Below are 19,895 nucleotides of genomic sequence, written 5' to 3' on the forward strand. Positions count from 1 at the left end.
CCCGCTGCTGAGAAAAGTTGTTCCCGAGGTCACTCGTAAAGGTTGCCGCTGGCTCCACATCCATTTCATTATCACCCTGTCTTATCTGCTCACCTTCCATATGGAACAAAGACAGACAACACACAACCACACAAAAATGCACACATACTGCTCTGCTGACTCTGATCATTGTCTCCCGTTCCGGTACAGCCTGCGTTGGAGGGCGTTGAGGTGAGATGTGACCTGGTGTTGCGCCCTCTGTTGGTGACTTTTTGTCAGTGATTTTAAACTTAGTTAAACCAATGTTGTGCTGGTGAATTGAGCCAATGTCATGGTAGTGGTGCTGGTGGAGTCGCCCTGTATTTCTGTGTCCGTGTGTCTGTGGTCGTCTTCAGAAATGTTTCTGTCATCTCAGCCTTGCTCTAAATCCACGTTTTGACTGTGATCGAAATGTCCAGTTGTCCCCATTTCCCTTTGACTTTTGCACTCCAAGATATTGATAATACGAGGTTTATGAAAATTATTGTGTACACTGTGCAAATGTATCCAAGAACTCATGCAAGTGTGGTGTGCACAACTACCTAATGAGCACAGATTGCATTTACAGTCATTCGACTAAGATTCATCTTTGTCTTTCCACAGTGGCCGTCCATCAAGACTGTCTGTCAGACAATTTGTCCGTGTCTAGTTCCGTCATCTTACCAAGAATTTAATTTGCTCCCTTCTTTTCTCCGCTATTTTTCTCTCACTCTTTCTCTAGGAGATGAAGATCTGCTCTGCCATCATTAACCTTTTCCACCTGATTCCAGCCGCACCTCAGACTCTGGTCAAACCTCTGCTGGAGGTGGTCATGAAGACGGAGAGGGCCATGCTTATAGAGGTAGGCTCCACTCCACGACTCCACTCTGTCACTCTGTAGACCGGACTTGTAGGGACTGTCCAGCCTTGCTTTAGAAGTAGCGTTAAAATACATAATTGAAAATGAAGGCTGTTGGTGGATTAACAAGGAAATCCAAAAGAATGAGGATGTGGAAAATTACTTGATAAAATAATGACCATAGTTATGTTAAGGATGTTTCAGCTTGAAAAAGGATCATTGGCATTCCATGAGATATTTTATAGGTGAAGGAAGCAATGCATGGTAACTTTACAATAAATACCTGAAACTATCTTGGTAATCCCATGATATAAATTTTTTCATCCTGGAATAAGCCTCCTAATCCTATTTGATCTATATCTGATACGTAGTGTTAATGGCACATTAAACTCTGCTATAAAGCACAGATCTTCACAGGAAGGTGATGAAATATAAAACTGCATTTTCTTCTTCCTGCCTGTTTCCTGTGCTATTTCTCCTATCCTCCCTCACTCATCCCTCCTGTGGCAGGCCGGCAGTCCATTCAGGGAGCCTTTGATCAAGTTCCTGACGCGTCACCCGTCTCAGACAGTGGAGCTTTTCATGATGGAGGCTACGCTGAACGACCCTCAGTGGAGCCGCATGTTCATGGTCAGACACTAGCAGCTTTAAATAGCAGTCCTCTCAGTCTTTTCTCTGACACATTTGCAATTAAAACAGCAGTTTTGCTTCCTCAGTAATGGGATATAATCATGGATATATTGGCTGTTTTGAGGCTCAGTGGTCCTGTTAGGACCAAATATAGATAGATTGCTCCTAGTAAAAATTCTTAATGTTCTTTATTATGTTTTCTTTAAATTTGTTATTGCAGTTGTTGACCCAGTGCAGTAAACATGGTTCTCTCTAGTCTTTTTAATGTAATTTGGTGTTATACTTACAGTATCTGTATATGTTCATGTGCAGAGTTTTCTGAAGCACAAAGATGCCAAGCCACTAAGGGACGTCCTGGCCTCTAATCCCAACCGCTTTGTCCCCCTGCTGGTTCCCGCTGGCACTGGAGCAACTGTTCGACCTGGATCTCCCTCCACCACCACAGCCAGACTGGACCTACAGTTTCAGGCTATCAAGGTATACATATTTTTATTTAAATTCTATTATTTGTTTGCATTTTGTACACACACTTATTACACACAGCCATATCTTTGCCAAATCCGACGTGTATATGTGTAAAGATAACCGTCAGGTGTCATTGAATACTACATCATTTTTATTAATTCCATCACCTCTAACCTTTTTTTCTTCTTCATCCCCTCTGGCCAGATTATCAGCATCATAGTGAAGAATGATGAGGGCTGGTTGGCAGGGCAGCACTCCCTGGTCAGCCAGCTGAGGCGAGTCTGGGTCAGCGAGGCCTTCCAGGAGAGACATCGCAAAGACAACATGGCTGCCACCAACTGGAAGGAGCCCAAGCTGCTGGCTTACTGCCTGCTTAGCTACTGCAAGTATGTACATTTATTCAGATTGTAATGGGGATGAAAATTGCGTTGTGCTGGAAAATGTTGCCGTTCGACCTGAAAATGGACATTTGGCATGAACATCTGTGTTAGGAAGTGATGATAAACAATGAGCCCTCCCTCAACAGATACTGTGAGCCTTTGGGCCATGCATTGCTGAAATTAACAATGCTACAAATAGAGTGTAAAAAAACTTGATGACTCAAATGACCCTTTGAGTTACATACATTGTAGAGTATGTAATTTAGTTGGTGTGTGAGGTTTAAGTTCATAATGGAAATTTTTGAAGTTAGTGCAGTTTCTAATTTAACTAACTTAATGGAATTCTGATCATGAATGACCTTCTCACCTCTCCTCTCTGTCTGAGCACAGAGAAAGTGCTAAAACACTTGGTGCACTCGGCACTTGGCAGATGTTTATTTCAGACCCCCCAATTAACCCCCAACCACTACAGCCAGTAATTTTAGAGCGTGTGTGTGTTGTCGACTTTCTTTTGATAAACACATTTTTTTTTTTTTCAAAGAGTGTAAAACTGGCTACTGAGTCACATTGGTACCTAAGATTATTTGAAACTTCCTTCTTACAAAATCACTGTTGTTGACATTAGACATATCTCAATCTGTGCACTGACTTACTGAAGCCCTCTCTCCCCAACAGGTGTAACTACTCAGAGATCGAGCTGCTGTTCCAGCTGCTGCGAGCCTTTACTGGTCGCTTCTTATGCAACATGACCTTCCTGAAAGAGTATATGGAGGAGGAGATCCCCAGGAAGTACTCCATTGCACAGAAACGTGCCCTGTTCTTCCGCTTCGTTGAGTTCAATGACCCACACTTCAACGATGAGCTTAAAGCTAAGGTACGTGCAAAGGCAATCAGAGAAGGAAAGTCCATTTATGACAACATACCGTAGGGAGCATAAATTCTTGGTGACTTTGCTTTGCTGTTCAAAATCCTTTGAGCATCTCCTCAGCTTGCTTACTTTGCTTCCTCATCATGGGACCTGACGTGTGTGACTTTTATGGTTGGTGTGTTTTGTAGCAGAAGTTCTTTGATAGAGTCAGGAAGGTCGTTTTGTCTGGTTCTAGACCCTCAGAGGCTCACAGATGAATGCTTCTGTCCTCTGTACCTGACCTGCTGCTGCAAGCATTACAATCATTGCTGCTTTTTAATTAAGCCCACTCTCCTGCATGCATGCTTACACGTGCGCACACACACGAACACACAAAAAAAACCACACACACACTTTGCACTGCTGTAGCACGCACACAACTAGGCACAGAGGAGCAACAGCACTGCTGTTAAGTACAAACGGGTCAGCGGGGAAGGCCTGCCCTGGCACACTATAGCACATAGCCAAATGGTGGTGTGGCAAGAACACACAGCTGTGCACACACACACACACACACACACAAGAAGCTGGCAAGTGCGCCCAGACCCCCAAATTCAAGGACATATAGTTGTGTTTATGATGCTGCTCAGTCCAACCTGCCCTTTTTGTTCATGTTCAGTTTGCATTAGACAGCAGCATATGGACTTGGAAAAATTCAGCCAGTGTCTTTTCAGTTCAAAATGCTGTGTGTGAATTTTTAGTAGAGCAGAGTTCAGTCACTGAGCTAGCAGAGCCGCCCCGCCCCCTTGATTTTTGCCCATATTGTTGTTTTTGCCTTAATTGTCCTCCTCTGGTGCACAGCAGATGCTAGCTGTTTATGTGAGGTGGAGAGACAGACAGACAGAGAGACAGACGGACAGAGAGAGAGAGAGGATGTGTGTCTGTGTGCATATGTTTGTGTTCATTGGTGTACAAGTCGTGAGTAAGAGAATGAGCGTGGGTGTTACCTCCACTGACATTTAAATAATCGCCATTAGCATTTTCCCCAGAAGCATATTAGCACAGGGAAGTGTGTGTGCTCTCAATTTGCCTGGGAGTTAGATGGAGGCTGTGGTCCTTCCGTAGCATCACAGGGGTCTTGGAGAATATTTCACTTTAAGCGAGACACAGAGAGGAGTGTGTGTAAAAGAGAGGGGGAGAGAGACAGTGTGGGACAGCAGCAATGAATCATCAATGATGGCACAGACTGACCTCATGCTGCTCCTGTATCACTTCTCTTGTTTTATCCAAACAGTTCTTACAGAAAAACCTTTTGTGCTGCTTTTTTGTTCAAAACGGTTTGACTATTCGTGTAATAGATTTCAAGCAGACAAACAAACAAGTGTATGAAATTAATGAAGCACAGCGAGTCTGTTTCACATTCTGCTACTTCTTTTTTTTTTGTTTCCGACATGACACTGTGTAGCAGAATGTGTCTACATGCTGTGCGTGATAAATCACATTGCAGTGTTAAGTTGAAACAGCAAAAACACGTTTTTTGTTAGTACCTGTACCTGTTACATACCTTTTTATGCCTTCTGTTAAGTGTGTGTGAACAAAACAAAGAACTGTTTTTTTTCACCCACATTTAATTACTATTATTTGTTTTATTTTGTGTTTGGAAATTACAAATGAAACAATAACAAAGAAAAATAATGCTGAAGTATTTTTCAAAACATAATAAATTCAGCAATTTAAAGAGATTAGTGCAACTGTATTACCAGCACAGATTAATTGCCTTTTTTTTGTTAGCTTGTCCAATCAGTCATACTTGGACAAATAACAAAACCCGTTGAATAAAATCACATTACACAGTGCTGCAGGGATATTTTTGTAGGCCAACCTGGAAGTAAGCAACGCCGTGGCCCCCTCTAACAAATGTCGGTGGGATTTTTCCATTGGTTTTTGGATTATTGCAGGAAAAAAAATTCTTTGGCAAACAAGAGGCTAGTATCCTTATACATTTTGTTCAGCCAGATAATCTTCACAAATGAAAAAGCTAACGTTAATAAAATTTAATATAAATGAACTACACAACAGTTGCATGACTTGATCGTTACCACCCCTAAGCCTCCTACTGCATTATACTATACACACTTTACCAGAAATTTTGGTTAGAATACTTTGCAAGAGCACGGGTATAAACACATCGAGGCTATAAAGGCAGACTAGCAAGTCGGCAGGTTTCCATATGCTCCATGTCTGTAGTTTCATTTAGACACATGTTAGCTTTTTTTAAGATGCATAAAACCTTCAGAATTCACCAGGGGGGTATTTACTGCCATATTTTATGTCGTAGAACAAAACGTGAAAATCTTTTATGCTTGTGTTAACCACAGACCTTATTTTGGGCATCTGCCCAATCATGCCCCCTCCGCCCTTGCCACTATCTCCCTCCTATTGTGGTTGTGTGTGTCGCCAGGGTTCCTCTACACACACACGCACACACACACACACACGTCATTTCTTAAAGGGTATGGAAATGGGATTTAAGATTATTAAGACACCTGCAGAACAAGATCTAGGCTACTCGCCCAGAGGTATTGTGTGTGCACATGTGCACCAACACACAGCCTGCAAGAGCACTACATCTACTGGCATTACATAAATACGCCGTGATACTACAGTGATTGATGCCAGAGAGGCTTATAATTAATAGGAACAGATGAGACTGAAGAAATGACTGGTGCTCCATGCATTTTCTTTGTCTTCATTTAGATGTGCGTGTGTGTCTGCATGCATGTGTGAGTCTGTCAACCATGCATGTACATCGTGCAGAGTGTGTGTGTGTGTGAATAATGTGCTAATGGAAGAACTTGAACATATGCTCCCACAGCTCATTCTCCACTGAGCGATGCCCTGTCCTCCCCAGTGATGGATTAAATAAGGGGGTTCATTAATCGATAGCAGCTTCTTTAATAAATGCAGTCGTTAGCTATATTGTGGTTGGGTTATTCTGTATTTTATTAGCTAATCAAGCCTTTGTCTTCATCAGATCCCTGATTCAGATCCCTGAATCCCTGCAGGTTTCAGGATGATGTAAAATTGCCTTTTAAGATTTGCGTCAGCGATAGTTTAGAATTTGTTTTATTTTCATTTAATCATTTATGTTTTTGCTTTCAGTACATTTGATTAATTAAGTGAACATATTATGAATCTTCAGTATTATCTCAATACTAGAAATTGTTTTCCTCTCTGGTTCTTTAAATGTCACACCTTTTTTATTACCAATGTTTCAAACATTTGACATTGCCGTGCTTCAAGTCTGTCTTTATGCTCCAAAGTTCGTTTTTTCCCCTCTCATGAATCAAAGTTTCTTCCCCTGTTATTATCAATCTGAAAGGACTTGTGTCCCTCTGATTTTAGAATAGATAGTAGAGTCGATTAGTATTTCATCACTTAATTATGTGCCACAGAGAGCTGAGAGTGTGCAGATTTTTAAATTATGCACTTTTTGAGAGACCACACCAGGTGATTCACTGATTAGTTTCTCCTTTCTTGAATGTCTGCTGTCGGTGAAATTATCCACTGTAGTCTTTGCAAACTTGCAGGAGTGAAGGTTGCATTTTCCCCCAAGTACGTTTTGGATCAGTAAAATTATTTCAATGTGTGTTTCATAGGTACTCCAGCACATCCTGAATCCAGCCTTCCTGTACAGCTTTGAGAAGGGAGAAGGTGAGCAACTGCTTGGACCGCCCAACCCTGAAGGAGACAACCCTGAAAGCATTACCAGTGTCTTCATTACTAAGGTACTCATCCACACATACACTTGTGGGTATTATTTTTCCTCCTCCTCCTCCTAACATCTTTCTTCACATCGAGCCTGCTCTCTTGTCCCCCCTTCTTCCTTTGTTCATTACTCAACAGCTTTGTCTCTCCATCCATCGCTCTGATTTCATTACCTGCTGCGTTTCCTCTCATAATGTCTTATCAGTACAGCACATCTCCATACTCTCAGTCATCATCAACTACATCCCACTTAGTCTGAGTCTTCTTCTCTCATGTTCTCCACACGTTACTTGATCACTTAATTGCTGTCAGTTCCATCTCCCTCTTCTTCCCTTTTGTCTCTTTCATCTGTCTTTGTTTTTCTCACACTATTCCACTGGTCTCTCTTTCCATCACATTTAATTCATCAGGCTAGACTTTAATTCCTGGTGTAAATGTCAGGGTGAGACCATGCTAAAGGTCAGCGTGTTTGTTTGTGCTTTGGCAAATCTCATCACTGACTAACACCAGTCCTAATGGCTGCTAATGGCTCCTCTACGGTCTGGTTAAAACTCATTTCCTCACTCACCTCCCTCTCTGTGTGTGCCCTCCTCCCCTCTGTACCTCTCTGCAGGGAATTCAGATGATGATGGGTATTTTGAATGGGGAGCTCTCTTTTTATGAGAAATTTTCACTGTATGAAAAACTACATTGCTGTTGTGGTGGAGGTCATTCAAATATAATTTCGGGAAGTAAACACTAGTCAGAACTAAGCATACTTTGGCATTTTAGGTAAACAGTATATTCAATAGAATGTGTTTCACATGAGGTGCATTAAATAATCCAAGACTTCTATTGACCTCTGTTGGCACCTGGTAAGAATTACAGCTGCACCAACAGAGCTTGGACATTTTTGTTCTACACACAAAATGTTGTCTATTTATTTTACACACAAAGCATCTCACCATCTTGAAAAATAATTGTTGATTCATTGTTATGTGTCAACACCTCTGCAGCTACATAGTCTATGGTCTGGCTATGTGCAGCAACAACCTTACCCATTTCTCTTCACTAAACAGTCTTTAACCCCACATTTTTCCCATCCCTCTCCAAGGTTCTGGACCCTGAGAAGCAGGCTGACCTGCTGGACTCACTGCGAATCTGCCTACTGCAGTTCTCCACTCTGCTGGTGGAGCATGCCCCCCACCACATTCATGACAACAACAAGTCACGCAACAGCAAACTGCGGCGCCTCATGACCTTCGCCTGGCCGTGTCTACTACCCAAAGCCTGTGTGGACCCTGCCTGTAAATACAGTGGTCATTTACTTCTGGCCCACATCATTGCAAAGTTCGCCATTCACAAGAAGATTGTCCTGCAGGTGAGGAGGAATGCAAAGAGAGAGGAGAAACTCAGTGGAGTGTGGGTTAAACTTAAAATATGGCAAAAACAGACAAAACAAATAAAACAACAATGGTGAGATGAGATTACAATAGATGTATGCAAGATAAAATGTAAGAAACTTAAAATGAGAAGAACAAGATATATCCAAGTATTAGTAGAGAAAATGATACCATGGTAGGTGAAAAACAGAGCAAGAAAGTGAGTATGTGCATGCCTAAGAGGATAGCAGTATTCTGTCAATACAATATGAATGTACTGGAAGACAATTGCAGCAGGTAAAATGGCCATTAAAAATTCAGAATTAGCAGCAAAAACGTTACAGGAAAAAGTATGTTAAAAAATGTATTACCTTTGCTTTCCCAGGTCTTCCACAGCCTGCTGAAGGCCCACACCATGGAGGCCCGGGCTATCGTAAGGCAGGCCATGGCCATCTTGACCCCAGCTGTGCCTGCCCGCATGGAGGACGGCCACCAGATGTTGACCCACTGGACTCGTAAGATCATTGTGGAGGAGGGACACACTGTGCCGCAACTGGTCCACATACTGCATCTCATTGTGCAGCACTTCAGGGTAAGCAGATGCAAAAGAACACACACACAGAAATTAAGAGTTTGTTAATAGTGCATTTGTTGATTCTCAGCATCTGCATATGGGGTGGTATATCTTATACTTTACATTTTATGGTAAACCAGTGTAAGCTGCCACCACATTAAGTGCTAGGGCAACTGCCACTTTTGGGTACATCCACAGCTATTTGTTGCTGCTGCCAGCTCCCTGCTCAGTGTGCCATCGGCAACTGCAGGGAACCACATGGGGAAAAACAGTCGAGAAGCTATTTTTGCTGATTATCTGAGTGCCCTGAATTATGGGATGCCTCTTAACCAGCCCTAATGGGAATGGAGCATCATCATTAAAAGTTGGATTATCTTCTATGGCCCAGTTAATAGTTTTTATGATATTAGTTAGTTAACTAAATTTGAATTTAATTTTGCCAGTAGCAACGATAGTGGTGTTGCTGCTCCCTGGTTAAAAGCTGGATCATTCAGTGGTAATGGTAACAGCCTGCTGCCTGTAATGGCCTTAATGCAGACACATTCCCAGACACACCCTTCTCAGTGATGATCAGCAGAGTCAAAGAGCGCCGAGTCTGTTCACAAGTCAACATCCAGCGAAGGATCATTGGCCTTTATGTTCGCCTTTCTCCTTAAATTGCCAGACACTTTCTGCCCTCTCGCTCCTTCAGCTGATGTTCACCGCCTCGTCGGTCAGAAAGTGACAGTCTCTTAGCAGAAGACTGACATTTTCCTCAGCTCCTCTCTCTATCTCACTGATAGGCTGCTCTCACTGGGCCAGATGACTAATCTAATGTAATCACATCAGCATAATTACACTGGGGAGAAGATAATGACAGACAGATGAGAGACTTTGTGTGTGTGTGTTTGATAAAGAAATAGAGAGACTGTGTGTGTTTGTCTGTGTGCACACGTGATGGACAGGGCTTAGCCACTCTGTCATTAAGGGGCTGTGAAGCCCTGCTCTATCAAGTATAATTACCCTCAAAGTGAGAAGCTTTAATATTCTTTGACACTGGCAACAGCCCTCAGATAGACATCTCATCTCTTGCTCTTTTGTCTGTGTGCGTCTGTGTGTTTGAGAGTCCCAGTTCAGTTTGCGATGAAGCTAAGTGACTCTTGAGTGTGACACTTGAGAGTGTGAATTCTCGGGGCTAAGTGTGTGTCATCATGTCCTTGAGACTTAAGTGGGAATATGACTTCAGAGTTCGCCTCTTCTGACTCTGTGTCTTAAAGTGATTGAGCACCCCGTTTAGCGTTGCATGCGTTACCAATCCTGAATCTAGAGCATATATGCCAAACTCTGGCCTGCGGGCCAAATCTGGCCCAGTCACCTTGGGCAGATGTAAGGCACCCCTCCCAAAAAATGGCCAAACGGAAGGTGGAAAACAGGAGCTTTCTAGACAGGTGGGACACAGAATATCTGTTCACGACCGTAAAGCACAGACATGTTTGTCTTGAGCGCGGAGCCAAGGTGGCTGTGACAAAAGAATAGAACAGAAGTAGACACTTTGAAACAAAACATCACGACAAATAATACATATTCAAGGACCTAGACATAAAGCAGAAATGCCAGGAGGTAGAGGAGATGACAAGAAGTTTGGTTTCTCGACAGACCATGTTCACAGAGGCCACATCACTCTGAGAACAAGTTTGCCACTAATAGACTGAAATATAAAGTCCAATGTGAAATGTGAAATACAAAATGAATCACTGTTTTCCCAGAATTCCATACTTGGATTCTGCATCTGGTTTTTGGAAAGAGGGGTGGCCTCGGGTTGTGAGATGTCCAAATAAAAGTAAGAATGCAAAAAGCAGGCCCCAAGTGACAATGGCATGTAATGTTGAAGCTTGGGGTCTTCATCATTCGTCATCTGTTCAGCCTTGCTGGCTGTCATTGCTCATGTGTTCTTCTTCTGCCACTGGCATCAGCGACCATCTGCCATTGGTGATTTGGTCATTTTAAATATTATCACTTAACTATTTTTTACTGCATACTCTTTCCAGGTGTACTACCCTGTGCGCCACCACCTGGTGCAGCACATGATCAGTGCAATGCAGCGTCTAGGCTTCACGCCCAGTGTGACCATAGAGCAAAGGAAACTGGCTGTGGACCTGGCTGAGGTGGTCATCAAATGGGAGTTGCAGAGGATCAAAGACCAGCAGGTGTGTTCATGTATTGTAATAAATATACACTCACAATCACTGCAGCAAAGAGGCTATCTGGACTACATACAAAAACAGTGCTGTGCCCATGTAAGGCACCAAGTTACTACATCCTTCACTTCGCACAAGATTTTATTTTAAATATTGCAAATAGATCACTTCCATCTCCAACTGAAGAAAAAGACGTTATTATAGAGATTATAACATTTCGTTAGTCATATTTCATAAATACTCCTTACTCATAATCCTTAAGGAGCTGGGATGGAGCTGGGATGTTTCATTCTGTAAACTCTAATTATGTTGTCTCATGGAATCCTCTTCACCCCCGTCCTCCCTCTCTTTGGTGTGGCAGCCGGAGTCCGAGGCTGAAGTAGCTGGCGGTGAAGGGACTAGCGGTGGCACTGTGAAAAGAGGACTGTCTCTTGAATCTGCTGCTGCTGGACAAGACGTGAAGAGGTTCCGCACAGCAACCGGAGCTGCTTCCACGGTGAGCTCAATCCACCATCACCCAGCGGCCAGTAGAATGTGGCTGAGTGTTTCTATGCCCAGGCACTTGACCCTGGCTTGGCTGGACAGTAGTTCATTATGTGTGTTATATTTTACACCCTCCAAAATTAACAGATGATCTTCTTACCTTCAGAGTTCTTTTTGGCTGTCCCCGTGTTCCACGCCTCTCTGAATAATTGCAGGACAGTTGGAAAAACAGCCATTCTTGCATCTGTCTGTGACAACAGGAGATGACAGCTCGGTTGATGTCGTTGTCTTAATCCATTGTTCCTTACAACAGTATTGCAGCCTCACATCTGTTTCATCTTGAATCCCACTGTGATATGTTGGTTTTGCAGTCTCAAAACTGGATGAGATGCCTTGGTTGCAAGAAGTGCCTGTTCAAAATCTAAGTTGATGAAATGTGCTGTGATCAACCTTTGAAATATGCAAAAACTAATCTGTCAAAAGGCCATTTGTATTTAGAATAAAATCTTTGAAATTGCCCTCCTACACCATTAGCTTGCTATCACAGCCCTCCAGGTTTTTTGCTAGGTACCATAATGATGCTGCTACACTGTACCTGCAGGCCCACCAGTCAACTGCATATATGAAGGCTGTGTTTTATGGACTGGACAGTCACGATTGGCCAGTGAAAACACTGTTTGCATTAAGTTTATTCATTTACCTCACCTATTGTGCAATGATATTGGTATTCATAATATATCTTTAATTAGTAACAACAGCTCATGCTCATAATCCCAAAGCCTATGGAATTAGTTACTGTGTCCTAAAACAGGCATTTGTTTTTGTATTTAATGCAGCATAACTATCTTAATAGCACTTTGACTGTCTCTATCTGCATGCAACATCCTGCAAAGCAGTTCAAAGCAGATTTAAGATGTATGTTAGTTTTTTTTTTTTTTTTTTTTTTTTTAAACAATGTGTTAAAAATAACCAATACTTAACACTAGCCCAAGTCTCTGTAGTTGCAGTCTTAATGACAGTGTTATTTCAAGTGTCTTTTATCTGATGTCAGGAGAAAAATGCAGTAGCAGCATTTGTTTCTGCTGGAGCTGAGGAAATGTTAATTGCACAGAAAGTTGCCGGGATAGTTATCAGAAAATCATAGTTGCAGCCTTCTTTTCACTTTAAGCAGACAAAAACCTGACTTTGTGCAGGCTCTTTGATATTCCCTCCTACTCAGCATTTGCACTCATCTCACAGTTTTTTTTTTTGATGAAATCTGATATGTTTCTTCGCCACTGAAAGTTTAAAACCTTGTTTATCTGTCTCTGTGTCCAAACAAAAAAGCTGACATATGAGTAAGTGTAATGTTTGTGTTCAGGTGTTTGGCCGCAGCCAGTCCATGCCAGGTACAGAGACCATGCTCACCAAGCCTGTCGAGAAACAACATACGGACACAGTGGTCAACTTCCTCATCAGGATTGCATGCCAGGTAACACCTCCACCATAACCCACACACACACACACACACACACACACACACACACACACACACACACACATCCACACATCTCTCTCTGACACACCAGGTACAGTTCTGCCATCCATAGTGCCTGCCAGGTAGGACGCAACTATCCTAACCCTTCAGTGGTGAAGGTAGGACACACCTGGTGGCTGTCCTAAACGCATCTCTTCACACACACACACACACATGCACACGCACGCACCCACGCACGCACCCACGCACGCACGCACGCACGCACGCACACACACACACACACACACACACACACAGTCCTTTATGTGTCTCCTCACACAGCTGTCCCTTGGTCTAGTGGCAGTGATGACCTTGGTTACAAGCCTGAAATAGACTGTTGAGAAGTCACTCACCTTGACTTTTCCTACTTTTTTTTGGGCCAAGATCCATTCTCACTGTTCATCCAACCATCTCTGGTGAATATAACCTTCTGTATGACTGCTGGGGATCAGTCACTGCTCACAGACTAGTCTAAGGAAACAAAATATGTTCTTTGTATTCCCCTTGATAACATTGCATTGTGGTGCTAAATTGATCCCTGTAGAAAAATTTTATCGTTTCACTGGTCCTAGGGATTACCATCAACCAAAGAACACCACACCTAGAGCTCATAGGGATTCATATTCTTGCTCATGGAAGTTTCTGCAGGGTGGATGCTTTTCAACATGCGGGCTCGTGCAGGGCCTCCTGATTGAAGGATGGTCTCCATCCTTGCGGTGCTACTGTTGAACTATAACTGCATGTATGAAATGACAATATATGGTGACAGTCAGAGACGTGTGTCCTTTTGCCCTATGTGATTTCACACTTGGTCAGGACACCACTGTGATATTGAAGATAAAGACCCATTGTCGTTGATAATGATAATGATGCCAACCTTCCTCCGCTTCTCCTGTCTAGGTGAACGACAGCACCAATGTGGCTGGATCTCCGGGGGAGCTGCTGTCCCGTCGCTGTGTTAGCCTGATGAAGTCTGCCCTCAGGCCTGAGATGTGGCCTCGCGCTGAGCTCAAGCTACAGTGGTTTGACAAGCTGCTTATGACAGTGGTAAGATGGCATATGCCTTCAGAATGACTCTGTCATTCATTATGTACCTTATTAAACTTCCCTTTATGTTTCATATAGCCACATTCCTGCTTGTGTTGGGCTAAGCTGTGTTTACTAATGTGATACTGCACTGCATTTCCCAGAGATCACTTGTGTCCAGATTTGTAATGGCTTTTCCTTGGATTTTTCACTGATGAACATTAACTTTCTAAAAGTACCTTGCTAATCTTTTCTGTTTTTTAATGGGGACTATTCTTGCTATTCTTTGGAGTCCAAAAGATGTTTTTATGTTGTTTTAAGTCGCTAGTGCAAGTGTATGTGTTTTAGGCAAACCAGTTTGAATAAAATTCTAAATATTCAGGCTTGTTGTTACAGCTCCAAGCAATAAGCAGCAAACAGTAAAGGATAACTAATGCATTTCTTCTGTTCACCTTTCCAGAAACTGCCGAATTTTCCCCGTGCCTGCTTAAGCTCTGTCGTAGTGTTTGCTCTAACGTCTCAGAGTCCTTTGTCTGTTATCAGTAATACATGAAGTGAGGCGCCAGCCACCATAATGACAAAATAATGACAGTGGTGAGATAACAGGAGTCTATCCGGGTTGGCCTGTGCCTTCTCTTTCAACCCCCACCCCTCTTCATCCTAAACTCCTCATCCTTGCCTTCTGTATCGCCCCACTGTGCCTCTCTGCATCTGTCCTCGCCTTTCCTTCTGCCTCTTGCCACCACTTCCTCCTCTCATCTCTTCTTTTCTTTTCAGCCTCTTATCACAGCCTCTCTTCTTTCTCTCTCCTTTTATCTTTTGCTCCTCTCCTTCTCAGCTCATCTCTCTGGTCTGTTTCAGCGCCACAGTTCAGACAAGGTTATCGCCATACCCTGGCAATTGTCACGTACTTCCCTTGTTCCCTTTTGGGGATCACTGCATCGGCCTTTCTTACTGCCTATATGCACGCGTGCTCACACGCACACACACACACGCACACACAATCAGCCCCTCCACATCCCATGGGAATGGTCTGACAAACAAGGCTTTCTCTAGGTCTTATGCAGATGCACATACACAGGCCCTGTCCCCGTGGGAGCATGCTCTACCTGGCCAGCCATCTCACTCAGACTAATGAACGATGCTCTAAATCGGATTACCCTTTATCATCTCATTGTACTGGCATGACAGTGATTAAGAGTCAGGAGGAGTGGCGTGAGAGGGCAAATGAGGAGGGGCAGGGGACATGAACACAAAACATGCGCACAATCCCTCACTCACACACATACGTCCATATGCCCTATCTGCATGGCTCCAGAGAAGAGGTCCTATCCTGTTAATACAGTACCAAATCAATACTACCCTAATATCTACCAGGAGCCTTATCACAAGAGTCACCTTGTTCATTAGCAAAGATTAGTGCCATGGATCTGTCCCAGATTATCCTCTTGGCCCTGCCATCGTTGTAAACCTTGATTGCAATTTAGACAAAATTAGGCCCCGATGTTGGCCATTGATCTTTGGTTTAGCAGCGCTTGGTGCTTTTGTGTGAGAAATATCTCTGTGTAGAATATTGATTTCTGAGTTGTCTGGAATTTATATGGCACAAAAACTTGAATGATTAATGTACCTGCTGATGAATTTGCACTACAGTTTTTCTTGCTTTTGCTTTAGGCTTGTATGCTCATGAAATACTCATGAAATGATGAGCCTGGATATTTTCCTTGATATGGGGATTACATTTATTAGTTTGTAACAAAAACTGACTGGCTTCACTATTCTCCTCTGTGTCCCCTCAGGAGCAGCCAGCACAGGCTAACATCTCCAACATCTGCACTGGACTGGAGATTCTCTGCTTCCTTCTGACAGTGCTGCAGTCCCAAGCTATTCTGGCCCATTTTAAACCCCTCCAGCGGGGCATCGCTGCATGCATGACCTGTGGCAACACCAAAGTCCTACGGGCTGTCCACTCCCTCCTTTCTCGCCTCATGAGCATCTTCCCCACTGAGCCCAGTAAGTTGCAAGTGCTTAATGCCTAAATTGTAACTGGAACTTAATTGGGCCAGCTATGCTTGTAAACTCCAGAAAGCAGTGCATATCTGAGTTGTGTGAGGAATTGTAACTCCCTTCTGTGCTCATTGAAGACGTGCCAAAATATTTGGACCATTGCTCTGTTGATTGATGCTCATCATGCCATGTCCTGAAAGCAAAGCATTGATTTAGATTCTCAGCTTTTCTTTGTTTGAAGCAAACAGTGTTCTCTCCCTCTAGGCACATCAACAGTGGCGTCTAAGTATGAAGAATTGGAGTGTCTGTATGCTGCTGTGGGCAAGGTCATCTATGAGGGACTTACCAACTATGAAAAAGCCACAAGCAACACTAACCCAACACAGCTCTTCGGTAAGACCTTCAGCTCCCCTGCTCTCCCTTTTTCTTCCAACCATTTATCCCTTTCTACCCCCTTGTGCTCTGTTACTCTCACTTTGGTGCTCATAAACCATGTCTTTTTTTAAAAATGTTTTTCACACTCCCACACTTTTCCCTGCAAAACCGAGCTACCTCAGTCGCTTTTAGCAATTAAGCCAGTGAGTGGGTCGTTAAAATGCAAGCCGATGGGCCCTGCTGCTCGGGCCAACATCTGGTCTGTTTAAACGGAGGCCACAGTCCAGCGGTTTGGGAAAGGTTGTCTCGGGAAGGATTGCTGCTTTTGGCCGCCCTCCCTTTATGAACATTACTGTTATCCTCCCAGATGTCACAAAGTATTCATGGATAAAGCTTGCATCACAGCTTATTCCAAGGAGACAGTTGTCTGATTTTTCTTTGTTTTATTTGAAATATACAGTAGCTTTCTAAATAGAGTCGCATCACATCACAATGTGACAAATGGCTATTGGAAAACTAAAGGTAATGCTGTTTGATACGGTTTCCCAAAATCACAGTTGTTGTCAATAAAAACCTTTTGATATCCTGCTGTCACAGAGGGGTACTATGGATATGATGGGGGGTGACATTTTAACATTTGTCTCCCCTCCAGGGAGCACCAACAGAAGGGGACATTACTCATATCTATCGCTGCATGTGTGACACTCTGGAGCTTTTGTTAGATTCCCTCTAAAAAAAAAAAAAAAGGTCTCTCATGCTGTGTGAATGAACACAAGCTGCAGTCGCAGGTGTGTCTGTATGTTACCTTGCCCCACAGAGGTTGGGCATTCTGGTCTGGTTATTGTTTTTTCCCATGATTTCCACCCTTAATCCTCCATCCCCTTCATTTGTCTTCCAGGAACTCTGATGATCCTGAAGTCAGCCTGCAGTTACAATGCCAGCTACATTGACCGCCTCATCTCGGTGTTCATGCGCTCACTACAGAAGATGGTTCGGGAACACCTGAGCCCCCAGCAGGCCAACCCAGGGGTCACCGAAACCAGCACAGGTACATGCATGGATGTGGACTTAGTGGGAAGATGTGAGGAGGCCAGGCCCTGCCATAGCACACATATACAGTGTATCATATATAACAGCATAAAGAGTGATCACATACAAATACGCTTGGACAAATATATAAGAAATGTTTGACAATTAAGAGCAGCAAGTATCGACAGTTAGGAAATCCCAGCAATTAAGTATAGAACTCAAATATAATCTATCATGAATTAAAAACCATGCACATTCTCATGTCTCCACACAAACTCCAACGCATTCATAAAAATTGTTGCTAGTCACAGCTGCTTTTTCATCCCAGTACCCCCATTTCTCCCAGCATCCCTCCCTGTGTGGCTCAGTTTTTGAACCCATTTCTTGAGTTCACAGTTAGAGCACAGAGATCCACCAAACTGTACACCAGACATCAACTGCCATTTCAGTTGAACTAATTCTGCAAGGCTGAAGTTACATCAGGCTCCCATTATCAGGAATGCTAGTGTTTCCCCAATCCTTATCCAACAAGGGGTTGACTGTGTGTGAGGTCAGTCGTACACAACACATGCACACTAATATGGCGACCTTCCTCAGACTCCGTTAGAGCTCGGATATCCAATTTATCTTAGAAGGGCCCAGCTCCATACAAAGACAGTATCAAAGGTTCTATATCAATGGCTGCAGCTGTGTTCTCAATAGCTGACTTGGTCAGGGGAAACCCACTCTACATTTAGTCTGGTTTCGGTAGTTCCCACCCTGTATTGTCTTTTAGTCTGTTGCAAACAGATGGTCACCTTGTGCTGTTTTGCTGTGGCTTTGAAAGGGTAGACACTGTTTGACACAAAACCTCTTGACCATTTTGCCTTGCATGACAGTCAGCAAGGGTACACAGAAGTTTTGTTTTGCTGTTTAAGTCCTTTAGGTTGTTGAGCTCTCTCATGACCATTACAAAATTCATTAGGGTTCCCTGTTCACTTTCTTCCCTGAGCGTGGCTTCACCAGGTTTATAGAAGTCAGGTAGTACATAATTCCTGTTGCTACTTCTCAGATGGGAGGTAATGGCTCTATGATGCTATCAGCACTTTAAATGGGCCTCTAATGACTATATCAGGAAACACAGACATTTACCCTCCACTAGGCGCAGTTATAGTCACTAAGACCAGAGGCTATCTGACCAGAAAGGCCTTTGCCTTGTTCATGTCTCACTAATCTCATAAGCTTAACTGAAGTAGTTCTATCCTGATTGTATTGAAACTGTTAAGTTGTATTCTGGCTGTTATCACAATGAAAAAAATATATAGGAGAGCACGGCTCACATCGCAAACGCTGAATTGGTGAGCGTAAATGGGTTCAAGGCCAGCTTGGCTCTTGAGAAAATAGGACACAAGGTGAGACTTTATTTTCTGTAATAGCTCTCTTTTAGAATAGCACAAAAAAGACCTACCCATCTGACATTGAAGACACGCTTAACCTTGGTAGCTTTGAAAGTTCTTATTTGAACAGTAATTTACGATCATATCCATACATATTTGTGCAATATTACATATTTCCTTTACATTTTGTGCAATATTTTGTGCAGTATTACATGTCATTTACTGTTTTGTATATTTTATTCTTCTGTGTAATAGTAATAACACTATTATTATTTTTAATCTGAAGACAGCGTGCATTGTTTTTTTTCCACAGCTATTGGGGCAATACATACTTTTTACATATTCTTTTATATATTTTGCCTACATATTTTTTTCTTTTATACAGTCAAATTTCATTTTGCTTGTATAATATGTACATGTATGTAGTCTACTTTTTATTTTGCATTTTTTTTCAAATGTTCTCTGTCTCTGCTGCTATTTTTCTTATCTTATTTTATCTTCCACATATTATCTTTCTTGGTAGCTAGTTTGCCTCCGCCCTGCCTCTGACTGTTATCCTCTCTCTTTTTGCAGTGACGAGTGAGCTGGTAATGTTGAGTCTCGACCTGGTGAAGACTCGACTGTCTGTCATGAGCATGGAGATGAGGAAGAACTTCATCCAGGTCATCCTCACTTCGCTGATTGAGAAGTCACCCGACCCCAAAATCCTCCGTGCTGTCGTCAAAATTGTTGAAGAGTGGGTGAAAAACAATTCTCCCATGGCTGCCAATCAGGTAAGAAGGAGGCATTTCTCAGTGGGACAGTTCAGAGTGTTTGAACTTTTACAAATATAATGTGCACAAACATATAGAAATGCTTGATTCAGCAGATAATCACATTATTTATTTGATAATAGCAGGTGTGAATCTGATAACTGAATCAGCGAAGTACATTTTAAAATGTGTGCAACCTTTGGACAAACAACAAGCAAAGCACATTTTCTAAACCCATTGAGGTTAGCATTAGCATAATACCCACAGAGGTGT

At 42.8% G+C, this 19,895-nt stretch overlaps 1 protein-coding gene across 1 annotated transcript in view; it reads left to right on the forward strand.

The window, feature by feature from the left end:
* LOC121624505 (transformation/transcription domain-associated protein) overlaps positions 1–19,895 on the forward strand; it is a 78,173-nt gene that overhangs the window by 18,729 nt on the left and 39,549 nt on the right. Inside the window, exons 31-46 of the mRNA XM_041962213.1 lie at positions 740–859; positions 1,367–1,486; positions 1,799–1,963; positions 2,156–2,337; positions 3,007–3,205; positions 6,838–6,966; positions 8,040–8,306; positions 8,693–8,899; positions 10,909–11,067; positions 11,420–11,554; positions 12,902–13,012; positions 13,958–14,104; positions 15,883–16,096; positions 16,355–16,483; positions 17,364–17,513; positions 19,444–19,643. Coding sequence (XP_041818147.1) covers positions 740–859; positions 1,367–1,486; positions 1,799–1,963; positions 2,156–2,337; positions 3,007–3,205; positions 6,838–6,966; positions 8,040–8,306; positions 8,693–8,899; positions 10,909–11,067; positions 11,420–11,554; positions 12,902–13,012; positions 13,958–14,104; positions 15,883–16,096; positions 16,355–16,483; positions 17,364–17,513; positions 19,444–19,643 — 2,634 coding nt within the window. The remainder of the gene's footprint in view (positions 1–739; positions 860–1,366; positions 1,487–1,798; positions 1,964–2,155; positions 2,338–3,006; positions 3,206–6,837; positions 6,967–8,039; positions 8,307–8,692; positions 8,900–10,908; positions 11,068–11,419; positions 11,555–12,901; positions 13,013–13,957; positions 14,105–15,882; positions 16,097–16,354; positions 16,484–17,363; positions 17,514–19,443; positions 19,644–19,895) is intronic.

This window comes from Chelmon rostratus, chromosome 21 (assembly GCF_017976325.1).
Source record: "Chelmon rostratus isolate fCheRos1 chromosome 21, fCheRos1.pri, whole genome shotgun sequence".
NCBI lineage: Eukaryota > Metazoa > Chordata > Actinopteri > Chaetodontiformes > Chaetodontidae > Chelmon > Chelmon rostratus.